A 20,830-nucleotide genomic window follows, 5' to 3' on the forward strand; every position below is an offset into this window, starting at 1 on the left:
AAAGGCACTCTTATTCTGGAATATGAGCATCCGCACAGGGGCCTCTGCTCAAACAGTTGTTTTGGAAGAGCTGTTTTGGTGAATCACCAAGTATAAAAAGCCCCCAGATGACCTCTCCTCTTCGGGCATTGCTGCTCAACATCTTCCCAAACGCACACGGCACAGCGAGCTCCTGGGTTTTGTTCCTCCCTGAGCCATAACTCGAGGCAAGATCGGGCACTACTTGTTTAAGAGGGACAAAGGGGCTGCAAGAGGGTCCTGGTCCCCGTCCTCCCCCGCCAGAGGCAGCCCCTACCTGGCAGACACGTGCAGTCGTAGGTGGTGTCTCCGATCTGGCGGCACGTCCCCCCGTTCTGGCAGGGCGAGGGGTTGCAGGGCACGTAGAGGTGCTCGCAGTTCTGCCCGGTGTACGCCGGCTTGCAGGAGCACTGGTAGGTGCCCACCTCGTTGGTGCAGCTCCCGCCGTTCTTGCAGACGGGTGGCGAGATGTTGCACTCGTTCACGTCCTGCTTGCAGTTGGCCCCGTGGAAGCCGGCGGTGCACCGGCAGATGTAGTGGGCTTCGAAGGGGACGCACTGGCCCCCGTTGGCGCAGGGGTTGGAGGCGCAGGGGTCGGCCTGCTGGCAGGTTTTGCCTGGGGATGGCAAGGAGGGAGGAGGAGGATGTAAACTGCAGCTCAGGCATTTGGCAGGAACGATCTTTGTGCTGGGGCGCAGACTGGGGACTGTGTTCTCAGGGGGTGCGCCTCTGCCCCTGAAAGACCCTCACCCATGCAGGAGGCTTGCAGCTCACCCAGCCAGGGACCCTCCCAAGCCCCTGCTCAGGTGTGCAGACCCCCCTCCTTTCCCCCAGCACTGGACCAAGCTGAAATCAGCATCCTCCTCCATCCGTGGGGGTTTTCCAGGAGCAATCCTCCCCTGGCACAGGGTGCCCCTCAACCCCCCCGACCTGGGTCACCACATCCCCGTGCCCCACGGTGGCACCCCCTCACCTGACCACCCCGGCGGGCAGCGGCACTTGTACTCGCTGAGCGTCAGCAGGTCGCAGGTACCGCCGTTGCGGCAGGGGTTGCTGAGGCAGACGTTGTCGCGGGGCGTCAGGCAGAGCTCGTCGGTGAAGCCCAGGCGGCAGGCGCAGGTGTAGTCCACGGTGCTGCCGCGTACCACCGGGCTGCAGGTGCCGGCGTTCTTGCAGGGGGAGCTCAGGCAGGGGTTGGGCAGCTGGCACCGCTCGCCCACGTAGGCACCGCTACACCTGGCAGGGGCGAGAAACGCCGTCAGCGGGATCAGCCCCGAGGGGCTGGGGGCACCCCACCACCCCAGCGACTGGCTCCGGGAACGCCTCCCCGAGCCCGACCCCGCACCGCATCCCAGCACATCGGGTTGGGCAACTGCAAGGCTCTGCCCTGGCCGCTCTGGGCTGAGAAGAGGAAGATGAAAGAGACGCCAGGAACAAAGGCGTCCCCCATCAAGAAGCCTGCACCGACTTGCAAAACCGCAGCCTCCAGCGCTGACGTCCTGCTTCTCATCACAACGTGGGGTTTTTGCTCCCCCCTCCTCGCTGAAGAGGAAACCAAGGCACAAGGAGGGACGCGGTGGAGCCGGAAGGGGCACCCCCATACCCGCACCCAACCCCGGGCACCTACAGACCCCGAGGGAGAGGAAACCCTGCAGTGGCCCGTGGGGCCAAGCAGCACGGGGACAACCCTGTGCCCCTGCCCGGCCCTGCCGGCACTGGGGTCCCTGCTCCACCAGGGTGATTCCTATCCTCCCTCCATCCTCAGAAATCGCTCAAACGTGATCAAACACAGGCTCAGCATCGACTGGTAACAGGTGGGACACGTTCCTGCTCCTCACAGCCAAGACAAACCCTGCGCAAGGAGGGACGAGTGGCCCCGGCTGCCACATCCCTCTGTGTGGGGGCCCTGAGAAAAAGCCCCACGACGCAGCCACTGGCTCAACCATCTGTCACCGTTGGCCAAAAGGGCTGAAGCAACTGCCTGCTGCAGGACCGGGGCAGATGTCGGGGACATGCCGCAAGAGCAAATCCTGCTGGCCATCCCGGCGACGCTGGGTGGGAGGCAGGGCCGGCAAAGGACCCCGCAGAGGGGGGAGCTGCCCCCCAGGAAAGGGAGGAGGGAGCAAAGATTTGTACAGAGAGACCGAGGGCACCTGACATCAGAGAAGATCACGGGGACGACGTCCTTCGGCACCTTCCCAGCACAAACCCTCCCGCACGACATCTCTTGTATCACGTCTGCAACACGAGATGCCGCGCGTTTTGTCCCCAACCAGCTCTGCTCACGTTACATCACTTCCAAAGGGGATTTTCTGCCCAGGCTTGGCTGCACCGAGAAGCCGTTGCGAGTAGGGCATGGGAGGAGCAAGACAACGCCGGCACGCTGCCGTCCCACGCCGCGATGGCAATGCCACCCCAGCAGAGCAGGGCACGCCACGCTCAGCTCGTGCTGGGCTGCCGGCTGCTATCAGAGCACCCACCTGCAAACCCCACCAGCCTGCAAACCCCAAAACCAGAAAGCGGGGCTCCGCCGGTGAAGCACAGCCAGCAAACCCCCACCCTCAGCCGGCCCCAACCCGGAGCCACCGTGCTTTGCCGCGCCGTGCCGGCGGCAGCACCACGTTTCGGCCCCACTCCCCCTCTCCTCTTCCCTACTTTTTTTTTTTTTTTTTTTAACCCAATTCTGATTTCATTGTTGGGGATTGTGTGAGAATTTGTCAGGATTCGGAGACATTTTGAGTTAATGAGACGGCATTATCCAGGCCAAATGAAAAAGAAAATGTGTATAATAATAAATCAGGGCATCTGCTCGGCACACAAAGGGCGGCGGGGAGCAGGTGTGCATCCTAATGAGGCAGAGCAGCTGCCGGCGCCCGCGGCCGATGCCCGGCTCGCCGGCGGCTCCAAGCCCGGGGCGCCTCGGCTGCGGGGCGACGGCGCTTCTGGGTGGCTGCGCTGCGGCCCTGAGCGGGGGAATGCGAGGGCTGGGGCCGTGGCCGCCTGAGAGGGGCCATTGTGCGGGGCCGGGCGGCCGGCGCAGGCACGCCGCTGGCAAACCGCTCAAGTGTGCAGTCATCTGTTAAAAGCACCGCTCTCCCCCGCCTCCCCGCACCACACACGCTTTTTTTCTTAAAACAATCCTCCGGGTTCTCGCGGCGGCTGGCGGACAGGGAAGCGTCACAAGATTCTCCAATGGGAGAAAAAGGCGGAAAAAAAAAAAAGGAGGGTGGGGGAATTAAAAAAAAAAAAAAATCGATGCTGGACAAAGAGCCCCGGGTGCAGCGCGGGAATGGCCGAACACGCAGGAACTGCCGCGGCGTGGGCTTTGGCTCACGGTGGTGCCGCTGTGGGCAGCCGGGACGGGGAGGTGATGCTCTGCATCCCGGGCTGAGCCGGGCGGCCGGCGGGGCGATGGCTGGGATCGGGGTTCCTGCGCCGCGGGGCTTAAATGAGGCCAGGGCGAGGGGCGCGGAGCCGAAAGCCCTCCCACCCAATTAGTTTTCGGACCGTTTCCAATTTCAGTGCAGGCGAGTGGTGGTTTGAGCTCACGGATGGGAAGCCAGGGTAGAGCCCAACCCGAGCCCGGGTACGGTTATTAGCCAGGAGGTTAATTAGCATTTGGAGGAACTCCCCCGGGGGGCAGGGGAGCCCCTGCCTGAAGGCACGGGGGGGTTTGGGGACACTGGCAGTGCCTGGGCTGGGGGCTGTCCTGTGCCCGGCTGGGCTGCCCGGTGCTTTCCAGGCTTTTGCTTGAGGAAATCCCTCAAATTTCATGGAGCTTGCAGATTTTTATTTCTTTTTAAATGGCTTTCTATTTGTTTGTTTTAAGAGCTGGTTTATGGACGCAATCAGCTCAAGAAGAGAGCAGGGTATGGCAGACGCCAGGGAAGGGTTTGGCACGGATCTGGCCCGGCCAGAAAGGGCTGAGCTGAGCAATGGGCACACGTGGGCAGGCGGGACCGGGGTACGCTCACGCATCGCATTTCTCCTCCCTGCAAGGGGGGTGAAGTGCTGGTGAAGCAACTCTTCAGAAAAAAAGCAATACAACACAGGCACCCTTAAAATCCGGTTGTGGCTACTATAACGCAGGGAGGAGTCTGCATCGCGCAGAGCGGGGCTGTGCAGCACAGACCCACTGTGGATGCCTGGCAATTCCCAAATCACAACCACAACGCAGCAGGGACGGGGACAGCCCTCGCATACCCGTTGCATGCATCGCACCAGCTCCTGGCTCGGGGAGCCCTCTCAAACTCCTTCCACGGTTTCTAAGTCATTTCGGTTTCTTTTCAAGGTTTCAGAGCAAAAGGCCTCTGATGGCAGAGACGTCGCTATCGCAATAGTGACATTGCTGCTCAGCACAAGCACGAAACAAGGACACCGGACGCTCCTCTGCTTGCACATGGCAGCACCCAGGTCATGCCCACGGGCAGCCCTGCACCTGGTGGCTTCGACACCACTCCTGCATCATCCGTAGACACTTCTGCACAGAAACGATGCTATTCCTGCCCACGTTTGCAACAGCAAGTCTGAGACGAGGCAGGGAAGAGCACTGCTGCGGACCAAAGCCAGGGGATGAATTTCGCTGTTGCCTCCCTGCACGGGTCGCAGAGCTCACTCACAGCCGCAGACGCTGGAGCTGCGTTTAAAAGCCCAACGACTGCAGTGGCTTTAGAGAGTCCTGGCTGCAGAGGAAAGCCTGGAGACAAGTCTCGTATGCAAAGGCTTCAATCAAAGACATCAAAAAACAGGTAAAAAATAGGGCCAGCCCAAGACGTAGTTATTTTTAAGCTCTCCCAGGTCTGGAAAGGCTGGATTCAGCAGAGCCAGGTTCAGCTCCCAGCCGTGCTGCAACCTCATCATGCATCCACCTACTTCTCCAGGGGCGAAAAACCTCTCCTAAAGTTCAGCCCAGGGAGCTAAGCTTTATTTTCTGTAAAAAACATACCAGTGGGTGGTGGCGTCAGGGATCCCAGGTGAGCAGACGTGGAAGATGCGACGTCCCCTCGGGCTCAGCCAGGTGAAGATCACCCTGTGGTTTTTCCTTTGGCATTTCCCAAGCGAGGGCTACCCAAACCAAACCTCAAGCAGCTTATGGCAATGAGCAGAAGAGACATTAAAGCTATGCTTTAATTATAGATATATGTGTCGGCAGAGGACAGGGCGGTTCCTCAGATCAAAACAGCTCAGAAGGGCCATTAGAAACCACCTTTGAGGCAGCGAAAGGCAGCCGAGCTGCCCAGGGTCCTGAGGAGCCTCCGTGAAATCCCCGGAGAGGCCAGCGTGGCCATGCTTCCAGCCCCACGCGTGACGCACGCCCCGTTCCCAACCCAGGCAGGAACGGCTAAAAATACCGGTGTTTCTCCGTCCCCTGAGCATGCAGCTGAGAAATGTTTCCGTTGACTCATTAACCCACTGAAAAGGCATCAAATGCTCCAGCCGCGACCCACTCTGCTGTTTTAGATGGTGATGGAAGGTGAGAGCATCCCAACCCCGGTGATGGCCGAGCCACGCTCCAATGCACAATGCTCCCTCTCCCAGCACTGTGCCGGCACAAGGAGCCAGTCAGGGTGGACAGTCTCACAACTCTTCACTTCTACGATATTTTCTACGTGACTTAACCAAAGGACCGGGGCCATCGCCGAAGCACCGGGCAGGACAGGGGACAGCGATGCAGCAGCTGGTCCCCATCCCTGCGGATGGGGATGCTGCATGTGCTCCTTGCAGGTGTGAACACACTGATTTACACCCCCGGAGCATCTGGGGCTCCCGTTCATCTTGGTGGCTTTTTGTTTCGGGGGATCAGGCAGAGGCTGGGGGCTGGATTCCCACGATATCGGGCTGTGGCGCATCTTCCCCCTCAACGTTGGCCCCGAGCAAGCGCTTGGAGCTCAAACTGCTGCGAGGGGGGAGGCGCAATGAATAATGCCCCGCGCTCCGGACCCATAAATCTCCGGCACGATTCACGGGTGATGTGAAGGGTGATGGAGAAGGCCTTGTCCAAGGTCAGACAGCCAGTCTCAGGGGATGGCCTGGGAACGGGAACAGCGGCCCCAAATTCCCATCCTGCTCCCAGCACCGAGCCCAGGCCAAATCTGGATCTGCTCAGCGTGGGCACGTGCATTTGTTGTGTCTGCTGCACATCCTTAACGAGTTACAAACAACAGCCCAACGCTGCAGTTATTTCAGCAGGGCTCCAGAAAAGCTCGGCAGACCATATAATCAAAAGCATGAATGAGCTGCAGAAATATCAAGAGCGCCAAGCAGCTCTGCTGCCTCTCGCCACGCCGCTGCCCCAGCTTTGCATGGCACGTGCTCACCTGGGTGCCACGGCTGCCAGCACCCCCTCGCCCTGTGAGCGGCACCGGCAGACCTGGGGTGCCTCTCCTGGCCCCCACACACTGGGTGCTCCGTGCGTGCGACTCCACGCGTGCCGCCGGCCCTTTATTCGCTCCCTTCCCTCTCACAGCACACGAAGCTTTTCCCCCAACCCACCAGCAACAGGTTTTGTCCCTCCGCAGCAATGCGGGCACTGAAAGCATCCCGAGGCAGATGTTTCTGTGACCTCTGACCCAAGACTAATTCAAGAGTTTTGCTGTTTTCCTTTCGGCGCTAAGCTGCCATCTGCCACGGCCGGCACAGATGACACCCAGGTGCTCCCGCAGCCCACCCCACCCCGGCACAGCTCCTGCATGGCGGCACGGGGGCTTTGTTCAACTTCGGGATGCGTCAGCCCTGCATAAGCGCAGGCTGGGGGGGTGTTTCAGAGGTGCTGGGTGCATGGGGGATGCCCTGGATGCGGGGCGCTCAGCAGAGGCTCAGCCTGCGTCGCCCCGCAGCTGAGAACGGCCGCACTCACAGCACCCACTGCTCTCCTGCCCGGCCCCAGTGTGTCCTCCCAAGGGCTGAGACCGTGGCAGGGCTGGAGGTAAAACCCACCTCAGGCTTAAAACACACAAAATAAACCCACAAGCAAAATGAAAACCAGCCACCGGACACGCAGGCGCTGTCCCCCATCCCTACCCCATGGGGGGGCATGTCCGGGGGGCAGCCCCACGCTGCGGGAGGGGACAGGGGGCTGGCGGGGAGCCCCATCCCGGCCGCTGGCCCCGCGACCAGGCTGCCTCTTATCTGCGCTGTTATCACATAACCTCTTCCTCACCCTCATCTGCTGGAAGCATAAACGGCCGCGGTTGTTTTCCCCAAGATACGAGCACCGTGGGAAAGCTGAGGAGGGGAGGCTCAGGTCTTTACTCAAGCCCCGTTTTGGGGGTACTTGAGGCTAATGGGGCCAGGAGAGTCCCCGCTGCCTCTGGGGCAGCAGCAAACCCAGGCGCTGGGTGCGGGATCTTCCCTGCCGGGGGGAGCAGCCCCCACCCCAACACCCGTCCCCAGGCTGGGCTGTGGGGGATGCTGCTCTCTGATCCGCGGTACCCGTGGCCTGGAGCAGCCATCCCAGACGAGCTGCCCTCCCTGCACCCCAAAGCCTCCGGCAGAGCCATCCCAGCACAGAGGTGGTTCAGAAACCACGACCGTGACCTTGTGTGGTGCAGAGGGTCCCCGCCGAGGGACCATCACAACCGCAGAGCCCTCTGCACCAGCAATGGTGCTGCGCAACCAAGCGGACGCCTGTGCCAGCATCGTCCGGACCCTGCAGAGCAAAGCAAGCGGCCAAACGCGAGCAGGACACTCGGATTTCACGTGTTTGCTGGCAACAGCTGAGGGAAGGAGAAATAACCAGCAAGAGTCTCCCTTAGCTGCACGCAGGACCACCGCATGCTGCTCCCAGCCGCAGAGCGGTGACACGACCCTACCCCACCATCCCCCTTGGGCTTACGGACGGGAACCACAACCGCCCGCTTTCACGCCTTCCCCAGCCCCAGCAGCTGTAGACCCTGGGCGTTAAGCTTGCTTTCCGTCAGGCATCCACGCACAAGAGTCACTTTTCCAGTTGTGCCGGTGGCTTCCTGCCTGGCACAGCCTGGAAGTAACACCCCAGCTTTCTCCTGAAGTTACACCCTTCCCCCCAAGACATGTTTGTTCGGTGCCAGCCTGGGGGACCCCGATCTCCCTCAGCTCCGCTCCGACCAGAGAAAGGGCCAGCGCTCAGAGATATGTCTCCGTGTCACTGAGAGAAGAGATCTGCTTCTTACTCCATCTTCCCATTCCATCTTATTCCATCCACCGTTACTCCGTCGCCTCCCCATGAGCCCCTCCTGTGCTCCTGCAGGAGCATCACTGGGGACCGCAGGTGCGTACAACTTCCCAGCGGTGTCAGCCCGCCTCGGAAACACCCCGCCGAGCGTGGGAAAACACTGCGGAGCCAGGAGAAGGAAGACAGGCCTGGAAAATGGTCCTGCTGGGAAAGTGGAGCTCAGCACCCTGCACTCTGGTCCCGTCTCCTGCTCAGTTCCTGCCCTGGCATCACCACCCTGCTTGGGGTGGCACGGCACCCCCGGAGCCGGCAGAAGATGGGTGCCGGGAGATGAGGAACGCTGCTGGACGCTGCCTTGACCTCCCTGGGGCACGTGGGGCCGTGGATGCTCCCTCCCGCCCTGGCAGCCAGGGGCTGGTGGGGGCCGCTTGAGCCCCCCCCCCCCCCCCCAGCAGTGCGCACGGCTGGGCTCACCGCACCTCACCTGCAGCTTCGCTCTGTGGTTTCTGGCACACGCATCCGTTAAAAACCCAAAGGCTTCGCCACGGCTCCAGGAGAGCCAAGGCAGAGAAAGCAGAGCTGCTCAGCTCCCCCTCGCCCACGTGGGGCACCCCGACCGGGCAACGCACCCCACAGCTCCCGCCAGCCCTGCCACGCTCCCCCGGCGCCGGCACGGCCCCACAAACACCTCTGGCAGCCGTGACGTGGCTCCCAGCACCAAAAACCCCGTGCTAGACCAAACCGGTGGTTTTTATGAAGTCCCATCCAGGCCCTGCTTTATTAAACACTCTGGGACACCAGCCTGGGAAAAAAACAGAGTTTCACACAGGGAGGGTGGTTGGCAAAGCAGCAGGTTACTTCGAGTGACATCAGGTTAATAAAGCAAGAGCAGATCTCCAGTCCTGTTTAATTAAAAAAAGCAAACTGCAATCCAAAGTCTTTGATGTGTTTTTTTCTTGTTCCATTTCATTTTTGACCTAGCCCAAGCCATCTAATTGAGATTTTAAGACCCAGACTTTCATCTGGAGAGAAACTAAAGGAATTCCCAAAGCTGGATATACTCATGGACGGGAGTGGGGAAAATCATGCTAGAGCCCTGTTCCTCCTACCAGCACAGAGCAGGGGGGGGGGGGGAAAGGCTTTGTTTCTTAAGCAGACATTAGTCAGGACAGTTTGGGAATCAAAGTTCCCATTGTAATGAAAAACAATGTAATCCCATTACTAAGCAAAGTGGCCAGGCTATTCACCGGGTGGTAACCAGCTACCTGGGAAGGAGCTGCCTTTCAATGGAGCTTCATTCACAATAAACATGAAAGATGTCGAAGGAAGAGACCAAGACAAAACTCGCCTCATTCCCACCCTCAACAATGGCTGCTATTAAATATTTTTTTTCTCCTCCAGTTGATGTTTTTTATATCCTCTGCCGGTGTAAATCCGCACAGCCCCATTGTTTGTGGGAGCAGGCTGCCCCGTGCTGAGCTCTGCTCTCCCCGCTCATCCCAGTCCCTGCTCCTTCTCTTGGAGGAGCCCACTGATGGGGCGACCACGAGGGCTGTGCTTCCAGCTGCCCATCCCTGGGGAACACAACCTGGGCTAAGGCTGGCAAACAGTCCCACCGCCCGCCCACGCCGGGGCAGGTCCCCAGGCAAGTGCCACACTGGTGACGGGTGTGCATTAGGCACCATTAAGTTACCCGGCTCGTCTTTTCCTCCGCGGTGCTGCCCAGCAGCTGTGGCATTCGAGAACACCCGCTGCAACTGCTCCCTGTTTCCATTTCTCATTTGTGAACATTTTCCCTTTAAAAATGTTTTATTCTTTAAGCCAGAATAAGGAAAAATCGGAATTTGGGGGAGATGAGGAATTTCCACCTCACCAGGCCACGAGCCAGCCCAGCACCGCTGGCACCCAAGGCCACCCTCCCTTCCCCATCCCTTTTGGGGTAAATGGCCTTTTTCACCCGCTCTGGACACAGCGCTGCCCACGCATGCTGCCTGCGCAGGGTGGGTTCACGCCGCCTTGCTCCCGGGAGCTCTGGCACGCACGCAGCGCTGGTGTCACCATCTCACTCAGCGATGATGAACTTTTTTTTTTTTTTTTTCCCCCCCCTTTTCCCCCTCAAATCAAGTTTCGGCTAAACACGGCGCTGCCCGAGAGCCAAATATGGAAAACTCCCACCCGGGACATGTGTGACCCCACCATCCCACTCTTCTAATCCTGAACATAAAACCTGAGATTAGGATCTGAACAGCCACCAAGAGTTTAAACAAGCTATATTTAGCTCCTATATTTATAAACAGGAGGAGAGGGGGGTTTTGCAGAGCACACGGGTGCCCCTGCGGCGCAAACCCCACCGAAAGCCAAAGCAATCTGTGAGATGGTGAGCAGGCAAAGAGGGGGACGGTTGGACAGCGATGGATCCAGCTCCCCCCAACCTCACAGCCATGAAGCTGCTGGTTTCTCTTTGCAAGCAAAGCTTTCAAAAATAGTTATTAGCGACAAAACCCTCGCCCCCTTGGAAAGCACGGCCTGAGGGACGTAAAGCACCTCCGAGTAGACGAGTATCTGCTCCGGGGATGTGTATCCCGGGATTTCTGTTGCTGCCAAGTTTAACCAAGGAAACGTTGACAGAGGGAGGGAAGACTCTGCCTCCGACACCTTTTGCCGGCAGAAATCCCTGTGTCAACATGACGCCCTCGCCGAGGGAGCGGGGACAATGGCAGCGGCTCTGCCCTCCGGCCGCAGCTCGCATTCCTGCCCCCCTCCCCTGGAAACCCCCCTTTTGTGGGGAGCAGCAGGCCCTGTGAAAGGGCCGTCTGTCGCCCTGCCTTTTGACTTTGAGGTCTGTGTCTAACATTTTAATAGGGGCTGGGGAGAGGCCCCCCCCTCCTCCCGGGCGGCTCCCCCGCGGGGTCACTCTCCCAGCCCGCCCCGAAGCCGGCGTGCGGGGCTCCGGCCGCTGACGGGCCGTGGGCGCGAAGGCGGGAGCCAGCGGCACTGCGCATCCCGCTGTCGACAGCCACATTCCTCCACCTGCCCCGAGAGGAGCTATTTGATGGGTTAACCGTCCGTGAGCGCCTTTGGGAGGGTCTTTCTCTGATCCCCCTGCGCAAGGACACACAGGTGGGTCGGGAGCACTGGGGACATGCTCTCCTCCACGGCTGCTCATCAAAAGCGGATAACTTCCATCTTAAAATAAACCACTGCATGCTCAGAAACACGCAGCCCCCAGGCAATGATGCTGGTGGGGATTGTAAGGTCCTTGGGGTCCCCCATCGCCCCGCTGATGCCGGCTCTCTCGGCATGGGTACATGGGACAGAGCAGTTGACAAAGCTCGGTTGCTCCCCTTGGTGACAGTCACGGTGGACACAGGTAGTGTCACATCGCACCAGGAACTCCGGTGGAGGATGAGGAGGAATCGGCAGCGGGAGGCGAGGCTCAGCCCTGCAGCCCCAGCCCTTGCGACAGCCCGGGACTGATCCTGCACAGCCCTGGAGGTCCAAGCAAAGCCTGGCACCGCCGCTCTCAGCTACACTGACTTTAGATCAAGCCCAAGCAACGGGCTCCCCAGCCCGTCGGTGCTCCTCCCGGCACCCAGCCCTCCCAGCCCACCACCACATGGCCGCTTGCCTGCAGCGTGCCCCTTCCATTAAATAAGGGCAATGTTATAGCATCATTAAAACTTAATAAATCCATTTCCCATATAAATACCATTAAATTCAGATTTTGGGGAAGGGAATTAGGGTGAAAACTTGTTAAAAGAAAATGACTTCTGCGCAAATAAATTTTTGCAACTTGACTGAGCGTGAAAGTTTCCCATTAAAATGCAACTCCGCTCCCTTTGCTGGAAATGTGCAAGAGCCTGCTAACCAGGGCCTAAACATTAACTGTTTAACCGACTTTTCCAATATTAACTCCAGACTGCCATGGGGGAAGGGGAGGACGTGACGGGTGAAAGCTTGACGTAGACATTAATTACTGCTGCGCGAGGGAGGCACACCCAGCGCGCACATCGCTCACGTGCTCCCAACCGCCCTTTGCAGACACAGACGTGGGACATCACCGGCCGCGAGCAGGGCACAAACCCCACTGCACGTGGGGCGGTGGGCAGGATGCTGCTCCATCCCGGGGCAGGGCTCCCCCCTCAACCCCACGCATGGGCTTTTAGTCGTGGTCCTGGTCCTGCATCTCTTACACCGAGCGCTGCATTAACCAACAGGCACCTCCATCGCCTAATTCACCTCCATCAGCCAGGATGTACCTGGCAGGTTGTGCTGCTCCAGCTCGCACCAAGACAGGTTTTGATGTTCAGATAAGCAACAGCACATGGAGATAAACGAAGGCACCAAGCACATCTCACTTGATTTATGTGGAAACTCTGACACCAACCCGTACCGCAGAACCCTGCCCACGGGGCACTCACCAACGCAGGGAGGTGATACAAGGTGACCCGATCTGCCAGACATGCGCTAGAACTGTAGACGGAGGTGCTGCAATGGGTCCAGGCACTGCCATGCACTGAGGAAGGCAGAGTCCAGTCAAGGGCACGCAAGTCTGAACGGCCACCATCACACCTTGGCCAGACGGCTGGAAGCTGCACCAAGCTGCTCTACCAGCAAGACTCAGATGTCAAAGTAAAGACTGGGTGTCCCCAGGTGGGCATCTCTAGGGGTCCTGGGACTCTCCAAGCAGGCAGATGAGAGCTGCCATGGTCCGATGTCACCAAGACCTAGCGGAGTGCTGCAAAGACTTCCCAACATCACACGTGATAGATGTGCAAAGAGAACTGTGCTATTAAGTCCAACCAGGGCTTCCTCAGCAACCCTGATCAGATGCTGCTGACGCCAGCGGTGCCAAAGTCCTGACCCTCACATCTGCTCCTGCTCCGGGATGCCTCCAAGCTCAGACACCCAAGAAGCAAAACTGCAATGCCCCCCTCGACACCAGAAAAGCACTTCTTCTGCTCTTTCCAGATCTCTGGCCGATGTGAGTAGCTGCAGCTTTACCCCAGACCAAAGCACAAGTACAGTTCCGGGCTGGTGAGCACCCAACACAATGTCCATGCCTGGCAGTCCTTGGATGGTGGTAACACTGACCCACCGCTGCCGATACCTGTCGAGGCCAACCCCAAGGAGCCCAGCACTGCAGGATGGAGCCCTTCCATAGATGGATGGGTGGGGGAAGCTGGGATGCCTCTTCCCCGCAGCAAATCCAGGCTCATGAGGGCACCACGCAGCAGGGCAATGTCAGGGACCTGCAGGATTTTGGCACAGCCACTTCCAGGAGCTGGGGCTCGGTGCTGCATGCCAAGGGCATGCAATGAGATGAAGAGACCATTCGGAAAGCATCTGGAATCACCCCAAACCTTCACCCCTCCAGCCTGATGGTCTTTCTAACCCTGGTCCCCAAAGCAAAGGGCCAGGAGATCAGCCCAAGACTGGCCTGGGGAGCGGTGAGCAAGCAGCCCAAGCGGCCTGTGGTGCTGCCCCATCCTGGGCGGCAGCAGGAGCCGGCCGGACACAAAGCCACGCACCTGCAGTGAAGACAGACAGGCCCTGACCACCTTTTTGGCCCCTCGGACTCAACCAAGACCCCACTGCAGGTCTTGCTTTCCCAGGGGGTTTAACTTGTATCCCAGAGGCTCTTCTACTCCGCAGCCCCAATACATGGTCCAAAACCTTCACCTGGAGTTTGGCAACATGTTAACCACAGAGAAGTCTCCATCCAGATCCAGAGCTTACCAGCTCTTGGTAACTGCACCCCGAGGCTACTTCCTCGTTAAACACACCGATGCTCTATAAATTTCACATTCCACTCATGTACACACGCCGTTACCATTTGGGACACCTACCAACACGAGCAAAACGAGGGTCACCATACCTCCCGGCCTGGAAAGAGCAGGTTAATTTCCAAACAATGTTATTTTAAAACTTGCTAACTGCCTCCTGATTATGTTATCCAAGCCCTTAATTGGTGAATAGCTTGGTCTTGCAATGACTTATACGTGTCTCCCTCATGCTACATACAATAAACTGGAACAGCCTTGGAGGTGAGACCAGGGCATGGAACAAATGGATGTATCGTGGCTTCCAGCAGGTAAGACAACTGCAAGTCAGGTGGTTGAGATGGAAGAGATTTTTGTGGAATAACACACACTCCGTATGACAAAGTGAGTGACCTACAGAAGCTACACGTGGAGCAGAGCCCCGTGCACCGCATCACACATTTAACAGCTGCAAGTACCCGGCGGGGAACAGCCCCTCTGACCTCAGGTGGTGATGGCCACTGCAAACACCTCATCCCCTCGGCATCCTGGGGACCCCCAATCAAATTCACCTCAGTGGGCTTCACCCCGCCTCTCCTGCTCCTCTCTGTGTCACCAGTACTGCTGAGGGACCTACCGAAGTATTTCTTCCTGAGTGTGACCCATGCTGGCCCCTGTCCAAATGCAACACAACCCTCTGGCCACCACAAGTACCAAGCCGTGAGAAAAATCAAGCAAAAAAAAACCTCAGCCCAACCAATAAAATCCCAGGGTAAGTTAGCAGAAGTCAGTGGGACCACCTGAGACAAGCGATAACCATCAAGATGCCCTGCAGAGAGGAGAGATGTAAACACAGATTTTTCTAGAAAAAGAGCTAAAAAATCCCGCTGCTGTCCCAGTGACCTCACCAGCTGGGTTTCTCAGCTAAGTTTCTCTTCCACTGGAATCCACAACAGGTGATGCTTTTGTATTTTTAATCTACCCTCTTACCCATTTCCACCTTGTTCTTTCCGAGAATGAGATCAGACTCGAAAGAGCCATCGAGTTCTCAACATGGCTGAATCACCGCTCCTCTACTTCTTTAAGAGCTTCCTCTGGTTGATTGTTCAACACTCCACCCTCTTCCTCTCCAGCACGGAGACTGCATTTTTTTTTCTTTGTTATTATTTCATGGAAATAACGTTAGGTTAAAGCACATGAGAAAAACCAAACCAGAAGGAAACTTCCGCCCTTTACAATGAGATAACAATGACTGAGCAGTTGAATAACTTGAAGGGCACAGAACTGCAGGGCTCAGATCACTCCTCTGTCTTCCTGGTTGTCTCATGAAAGTTTTGAGCTAAAATAATCATCTCTTGTCACTACAGTCCCCCTCTGAATGTTTCTTCCAAGGTTTCTGGCCCGCTGCCCGTGGAAGCTGGTGGTGGCAATGGGCACCAGCTCAGGAGCCATCGCCCCGGCTGAACTACAACGCCGCGCTGATTCATAAACAGAGGAAGTACTTTAGCAAACCGACTTTTCCCCCTTTTCAGCGCAAGCCTAGTGATTAATTTAACTTACTCTTTTCCTCTGCCGTCTATTTGGTTTCTCTGGGCAAGAGTATGACAACCCAGACACAGCTCCTCTGACTTTAATGGTGAAAGGCTGGTGGAGCGGGGTTTGAAACTCAGCCCTCTTTCATGCCATCTGCTTTTAACTAGCGGAGCAAGGGAGGTCCTGGGAATAAGCGTCACATGGCACAGCGATCTAAAATCAGCCCCGCTCATTTGCAGGGATGCCAGTCAAAACTACGGTTATCCAACAGTCTAATTAGGAGCTACCACTAGAAATCAAAACGACCTTTTGGAAAACCTTTTCATTTTGTCTGGGAAAATGCCTCAGTCAGAGGCAAGTGCCTTTTCTGGAAAGCCACAGCTCCCCAGTGGCATGAAACCACACTGCAACACCGCAGCAGCCATCGTCTGCAGACCGGACCTTTTAAAGCTCCAGGTCTGGCGCAAGTGCCATGCATGGGACAGAAACACCCCGCGCCTTCAGCTGGGGTCCGTGCAAGATGCACAAAAACTCTGCTGCTGCTCTCCCAGCACTGAAAGACTCGGCTACCCCTGCCCAGATGGAAAACAGCTCCAAAGGCGGCTTAATTAGGCCGCTTCTGTCACGAGCCCTCCAGCCGATCAAATGCTCAGTCCTTTCCATTCGATTAAAGCCCTGCGTGCCCCGGACTGCCTGGCATAGGTACAGGCAAGATAAGGCACCTGGACTTTTGCAAACTATCGCTGTAAAATAATAAAGGCAGAGAAAGCTCCTCATCTCGCACCGGCGATTCCCTTTCCGTAACAGGGCTGATAACTCGGTTTTGGTGTTATCAGAGTCGTCTTCACGTAACCCAACTAGCTCTCTCTCGCCACAAACGCCGGGACGCTTGTCCGCTGGAGTAGCATCTCCTTCGTACGCTATTTATTTCACTCTACTTTCTAATTGGATTTGTGGGGGCAGCACAATGGGGCTTTATGGCCAAACTTTGTTAAGTGCCAGGCCGAGCGGAGATGTGGCCAGCAGCCAAAATGGTGCATTTCACGCAGGCGCCAAAGGGCAGTGCCAAGCTTTTCTGCGTCTGGTATCTGTGTTCTTGGCTCTGCTTTGTTTAAGAATCTTGGAAGCAAAACTCCTCGTAAAGAGATATTCAAACAAGTGAAAAACCAGGATTTTGCGAGCTGCTATCAGATACCTTGGAAAGTTGTACCTCCTCCAGGCTGGCAGTACATCTAATATCTGCCCCCATCGCCCACAGAGCGTACCCTGCACGGGACAAGCGCTTTAACACACTGAGAGCACACACCTTGGTTTCCTGCAAAAATAACTCACACACACTTGCGAAGCCATCCCGGCGTCTGCAGCCAAGAGAGAGGCGGTTATTCGCAGCTAGCAACGAAGAAGTTCTTCAAAGTTAACTTTTTCTCTTAAAAAAAACCCACCCCAAGCCTACTTTGGAGGCTTCTCCTCCAAATAGAGCTCGCACGCATCAGATCTAATTAGATTCCATCACCATCTGCACATGAAATGTAAATCAGGAGTTGCAGAGACTTAAGAAAAAAAGGGAAGAATGACCACAAGGAAAAGGAGGGGTGTAAGGTTGGGGAGGGGGCGGAGGGTTGGGCATTCTGGGAAGCCATACATGATTAGTCACACAGCATTAATCTGCCTCCCTTAACAATAGCTGCCGAATTTCGACCGAATCCCAGCTGTCGCTCTTTGAATGAAAGAAAACAAGATTTAGAGCGTCAAGCGTTGGTAAGGGCTTCTGTGCAAAAAAAAGTGGCGTGCATTCATTAGTGGCTCACAAAGGGACCCAGCCTTTGTCCATTAAATTGCTCATGTGCCTGATTGATTTGCTGATTTATTTGCACCAAAGGGTTGGGGGGCTCAGCTTGGAGAAGGGGGCGGGAGGTGCCTGGCTACTGGGCAGAGTAACGGCACCCAGGCGGATTTGCAAAAAAGCAACACACATTGTCAAGGGAAACTGCCATTCAACAGGTTGGGATTGGAAATGCCTTCAGGTTCCTCCGCCGAGGACTTCCTATTTGGAAATTTGGGGTGGGTGGGAACATCTCCCCGCCTGCTCTCAGCTCGGGCCACGTTCAACAGGCAGAGGGGAAATCTGGCCGGAAAACAGAGCCTTGCCCATTCACATTTCTTTTATGGAATAGTTTTAAAAAGGGAGCTGGAGTCTTATTCATTTCTCTTGGTTATTGTTCCCTGGGAGCCTGGAGTGAATCGGCCATCGCTGCGGTGGGTCAGTTGGTCCTTCAAAGAGTCCCAACGCTTTACACATCCGTTTCCCCACAATCGGCTTGGAGAAAGCTCCTGCCCGGGTGCCAGGTCCCCGCCAGGAACGCTGGGCTGGACCACAGCTTGGCACCGGCAGGGCTGCGGGAGGAGGTGGCCCTGCTCCCCCGCCTGCCCCAGGCGATGCCCCGCAGACCCACGGACATCAACGGGGCAGCTCCAGCAGCCAGACCCACGCCATGAAACCTCTCTTGAAAGTTTATTGGAGATGTACTGGACACCGCACCACAAACTGCCAGGGTGCAAGGGACTGAAAGGCAATGCTTCAGGGGCAGGAGGGAGTAGCTGGAAGACAGACAGACAGACAGACAGCCTCCCTCCCTGCCCGACGGTCCAACCAGTGCTGCGGGCTGGCCCTACCTCCTGCTCCATCAGCAGGGCAGTCTGCATAGGTTAACACCAGCAAAACATGGCCTTTTGCCCATGTTTTTCCACCCAGCCAGGAACAAAGCCCAATCCTGCCAAACTCGCGGCGACTCCTACACAAGCAGGTTATTCTTGCCACTCAAGGAAAGAAAACGCATCTTGCCCTATTAAATCCAGAGCCTTCAAAGCAAAGTCAACATGCATGTCAATATGTTGGTCGGGGGAGATGAAAATCCTCTGGCTCCTCCATACTTACTGGCACACTTCCGTCCCGTTGAGAAAAGTTTCACACTTGCCCCCGTTGAGGCAGGATTCGGCAAGCTGTGTACACCGTAAACCTGCAAACAGAAGGAGAGCGTTAGCCACAGCGCAGATCCCGGGTGGCAGCGGCGGGGGGGGGCTGCATCCCCTAGCGTCACCCGGGCGAGGGACAGGCTTGCCAAGACCCCCAGAGCGCCCTGCCCCTGCGCAGCCTGGTGAGATGGGGACTGCAGCACCCGCAGGGTGATGGAGGCGGGCAGGGAACGTGTGGCCCCAGCACAGAGAGGCTCACCTAAAAATAAACTCGGGGTGGGCTTGATGGTAGGCTCTGCCTTCTCCTCCAGCAGGAGGAGTGACAGAGAGAAACCCCAGATCAGGCCCTTGAGTGACAAATGCCATTTGGGAAAAACCATCTGCCCGAGGGCCCAGTAGTTACCATTAACTCAGTAACGAAATGAGTCGCCCGTCACAACTTGCTATGAGTAAAGGTTTCATTGTCTGGCCCTTAGAGCCAAATTCTGCACAGTTACCACAGCAACTCACTGAAAGTACCAGAATCGCTTCCGATTTCCACCCCGGCTCGCTCTTCCCCTTCTCTGCCCCACTCGCTCTTCACGGTAACCGGTTCTGTGACACGCGTGTGCAGCCAGAGCAGTTTCACATTGAGCGACTACAGCTTCACGCCGCCACCGCCAGAACCAAACTTCTCCCCGGACGGCTGCCAAGTCCCACGCACCCCGGGGACACCCCCTGGGCTCGGGGCTCCGTCTGCAGCCCCGCGTGTCCCACGGGTGGATGGAGTGGGGTGCTGGGGACCACTCCGGCCGGGCACAACTTTCTGCAAACTTTTCCTCCGAGGGACCAGGCACCAGACACGGCTCTCAGCCCGGGCTGCCCCGGTGCGGAGCAGGGTGAAGGCAGCCCCGTTGCCTTCCCTTCCCCAAATCCTGCCAGGACACTCCTGCGGAGGAGGAGGCTGCTCGCTCGGCCCCGGGGCAGAGGGGACATCGCAGGGTCCCCGGGAGCACGGCAGAGCCCCGGCACCCCGGAGCGGGCCGTTCCCCGCTCCGCCCCGCACCTCCGGCCACTTTTAGGGCTCTTTTCCCCCGGCCCCGACGGTCGCCCAGCGCTTTGCGGCGAAGCACCCGGACCCGCCCCGGGGCCGGCGCCGCAGGGGAGGAGGGGGTTGCGGGGGGGGGGGGGGGGGGCGGTAAGGGGAACCCGGCTGACTTTCAAGAAACAGGAAACCGAGAAAAATTTGCAAAACGGTCAAAAGCTCTCGCGGAACAACAGGCAGGAGCGCGGCCGCCCCGCGCGCCCCTCCGCCAGACCGAGCCCGTCCCAAGCTGCGGCTCCCCCGCCGCCCCGCCGCGCCCCGCTCCGGCCGGCCGCGGTACCGAGCTCCGGTCCCCGCGACGGCAGCGAGCGCAGTTCCCCGCGGCACCCCCTGGTACCGAGCTTCGGTTCCCGGCGGCCCCGAGCGCCGCTCCCCCGCCGCCTCCTCCGGGGCACCGAGCCCTGGCCCCCCCGCGGCTCCGGCCTCCCCTCCCCCCCGCCCCCCCCGCGGTGCCGAGCCCCGCTCCCCTCACGGTTCCGACCTCGGTTCCGCCGGCGGCGCCGAGCTCGGGTTCCCCCGCAGGACCTGAGCCCGGTTCCCAGGCATCCCGCGGCACCGAGTCCCGGTTCCCACGGGGACCCCGCGTTCCGGACCCCCCCTCCTCCCCCACCCGCCCCGGCGGTGCCGCGCTCCGATGTCCGCGGTGCCCAGCCGGGACCGGAGCACACGCCGCGCCCGACCCCCACTCTCGGCAAACTTCCTGCCGGGTGCAGGGGCGGCCGGTCCGGGGCCCGTCGCAGCGGCCCTCACCTCGCGTCAGGGCGGGCAGCAGGAGCACCAGGAGGCCGGGCGCCAGGAGCCGCTCCATCCCGCTCTGCTCCCGCCGCTCACAGCCGCATAGATCCGCGGGGCCTCGGCCGAGCCGAGCCGGTACCGGTACGCGCTGCCCCGCCGGGAACCCCAGACACACCGCGCCCCAGCGCCGAGCGCAGCGACTCCGAGCGCCGGCGCCTCCCGCGGCTGCTCAGCCCCGGCGGGCCGGGCCGGGCCGGGCGGGAGGGCGGGGGGGGCGGGACGGCGCGGGGCGGGACGCCGCGGCACGGCACGGCAGTGCACGGGATGGGACGGGACGGGACGCTCCTCCCTACCCAGCCCGGGGGGCCGCCGCTGGGACCCCCCTTCCCGCCACGGAGGGTCCCTGCGTGGGACGGGAGTGGGGCTGCGGGGTCCGCGCAGCCCCCACGGACAGCCCCAGTGCAGCCCCTCTTCCCATGCAGCCACCGGACACCCCCGGTGTAGCCCGCCCGGACAGCCGGGGACACCCACGGTGCAGCCCCCCCACGCAGTCCCCACAACCCCGCAGTGCAG

At 58.7% G+C, this 20,830-nt stretch overlaps 1 protein-coding gene across 2 annotated transcripts in view; it reads right to left on the reverse strand.

The window, feature by feature from the left end:
* The window catches only part of NOTCH1 (notch receptor 1), a 44,279-nt gene extending 23,771 nt beyond the window's left edge, over positions 1-20,508 (reverse strand). For both annotated transcript variants that reach the window (XM_054848755.1, XM_054848754.1), the window contains exons 1-4: positions 20,273-20,508; positions 18,401-18,482; positions 992-1,254; positions 296-634 (exon numbers count right to left, since the gene is read on the reverse strand). In XM_054848755.1, the coding sequence (XP_054704730.1) occupies positions 296-634; positions 992-1,254; positions 18,401-18,482; positions 20,273-20,330 (742 nt within the window). In that variant the 5' untranslated portion in view covers positions 20,331-20,508. The remainder of the gene's footprint in view (positions 1-295; positions 635-991; positions 1,255-18,400; positions 18,483-20,272) is intronic.
* Positions 20,509-20,830: the final 322 nt, after the last annotated feature.

This window comes from Grus americana, chromosome 20 (genome assembly GCF_028858705.1).
Source record: "Grus americana isolate bGruAme1 chromosome 20, bGruAme1.mat, whole genome shotgun sequence".
Classification (NCBI taxonomy): Eukaryota; Metazoa; Chordata; class Aves; order Gruiformes; family Gruidae; genus Grus; species Grus americana.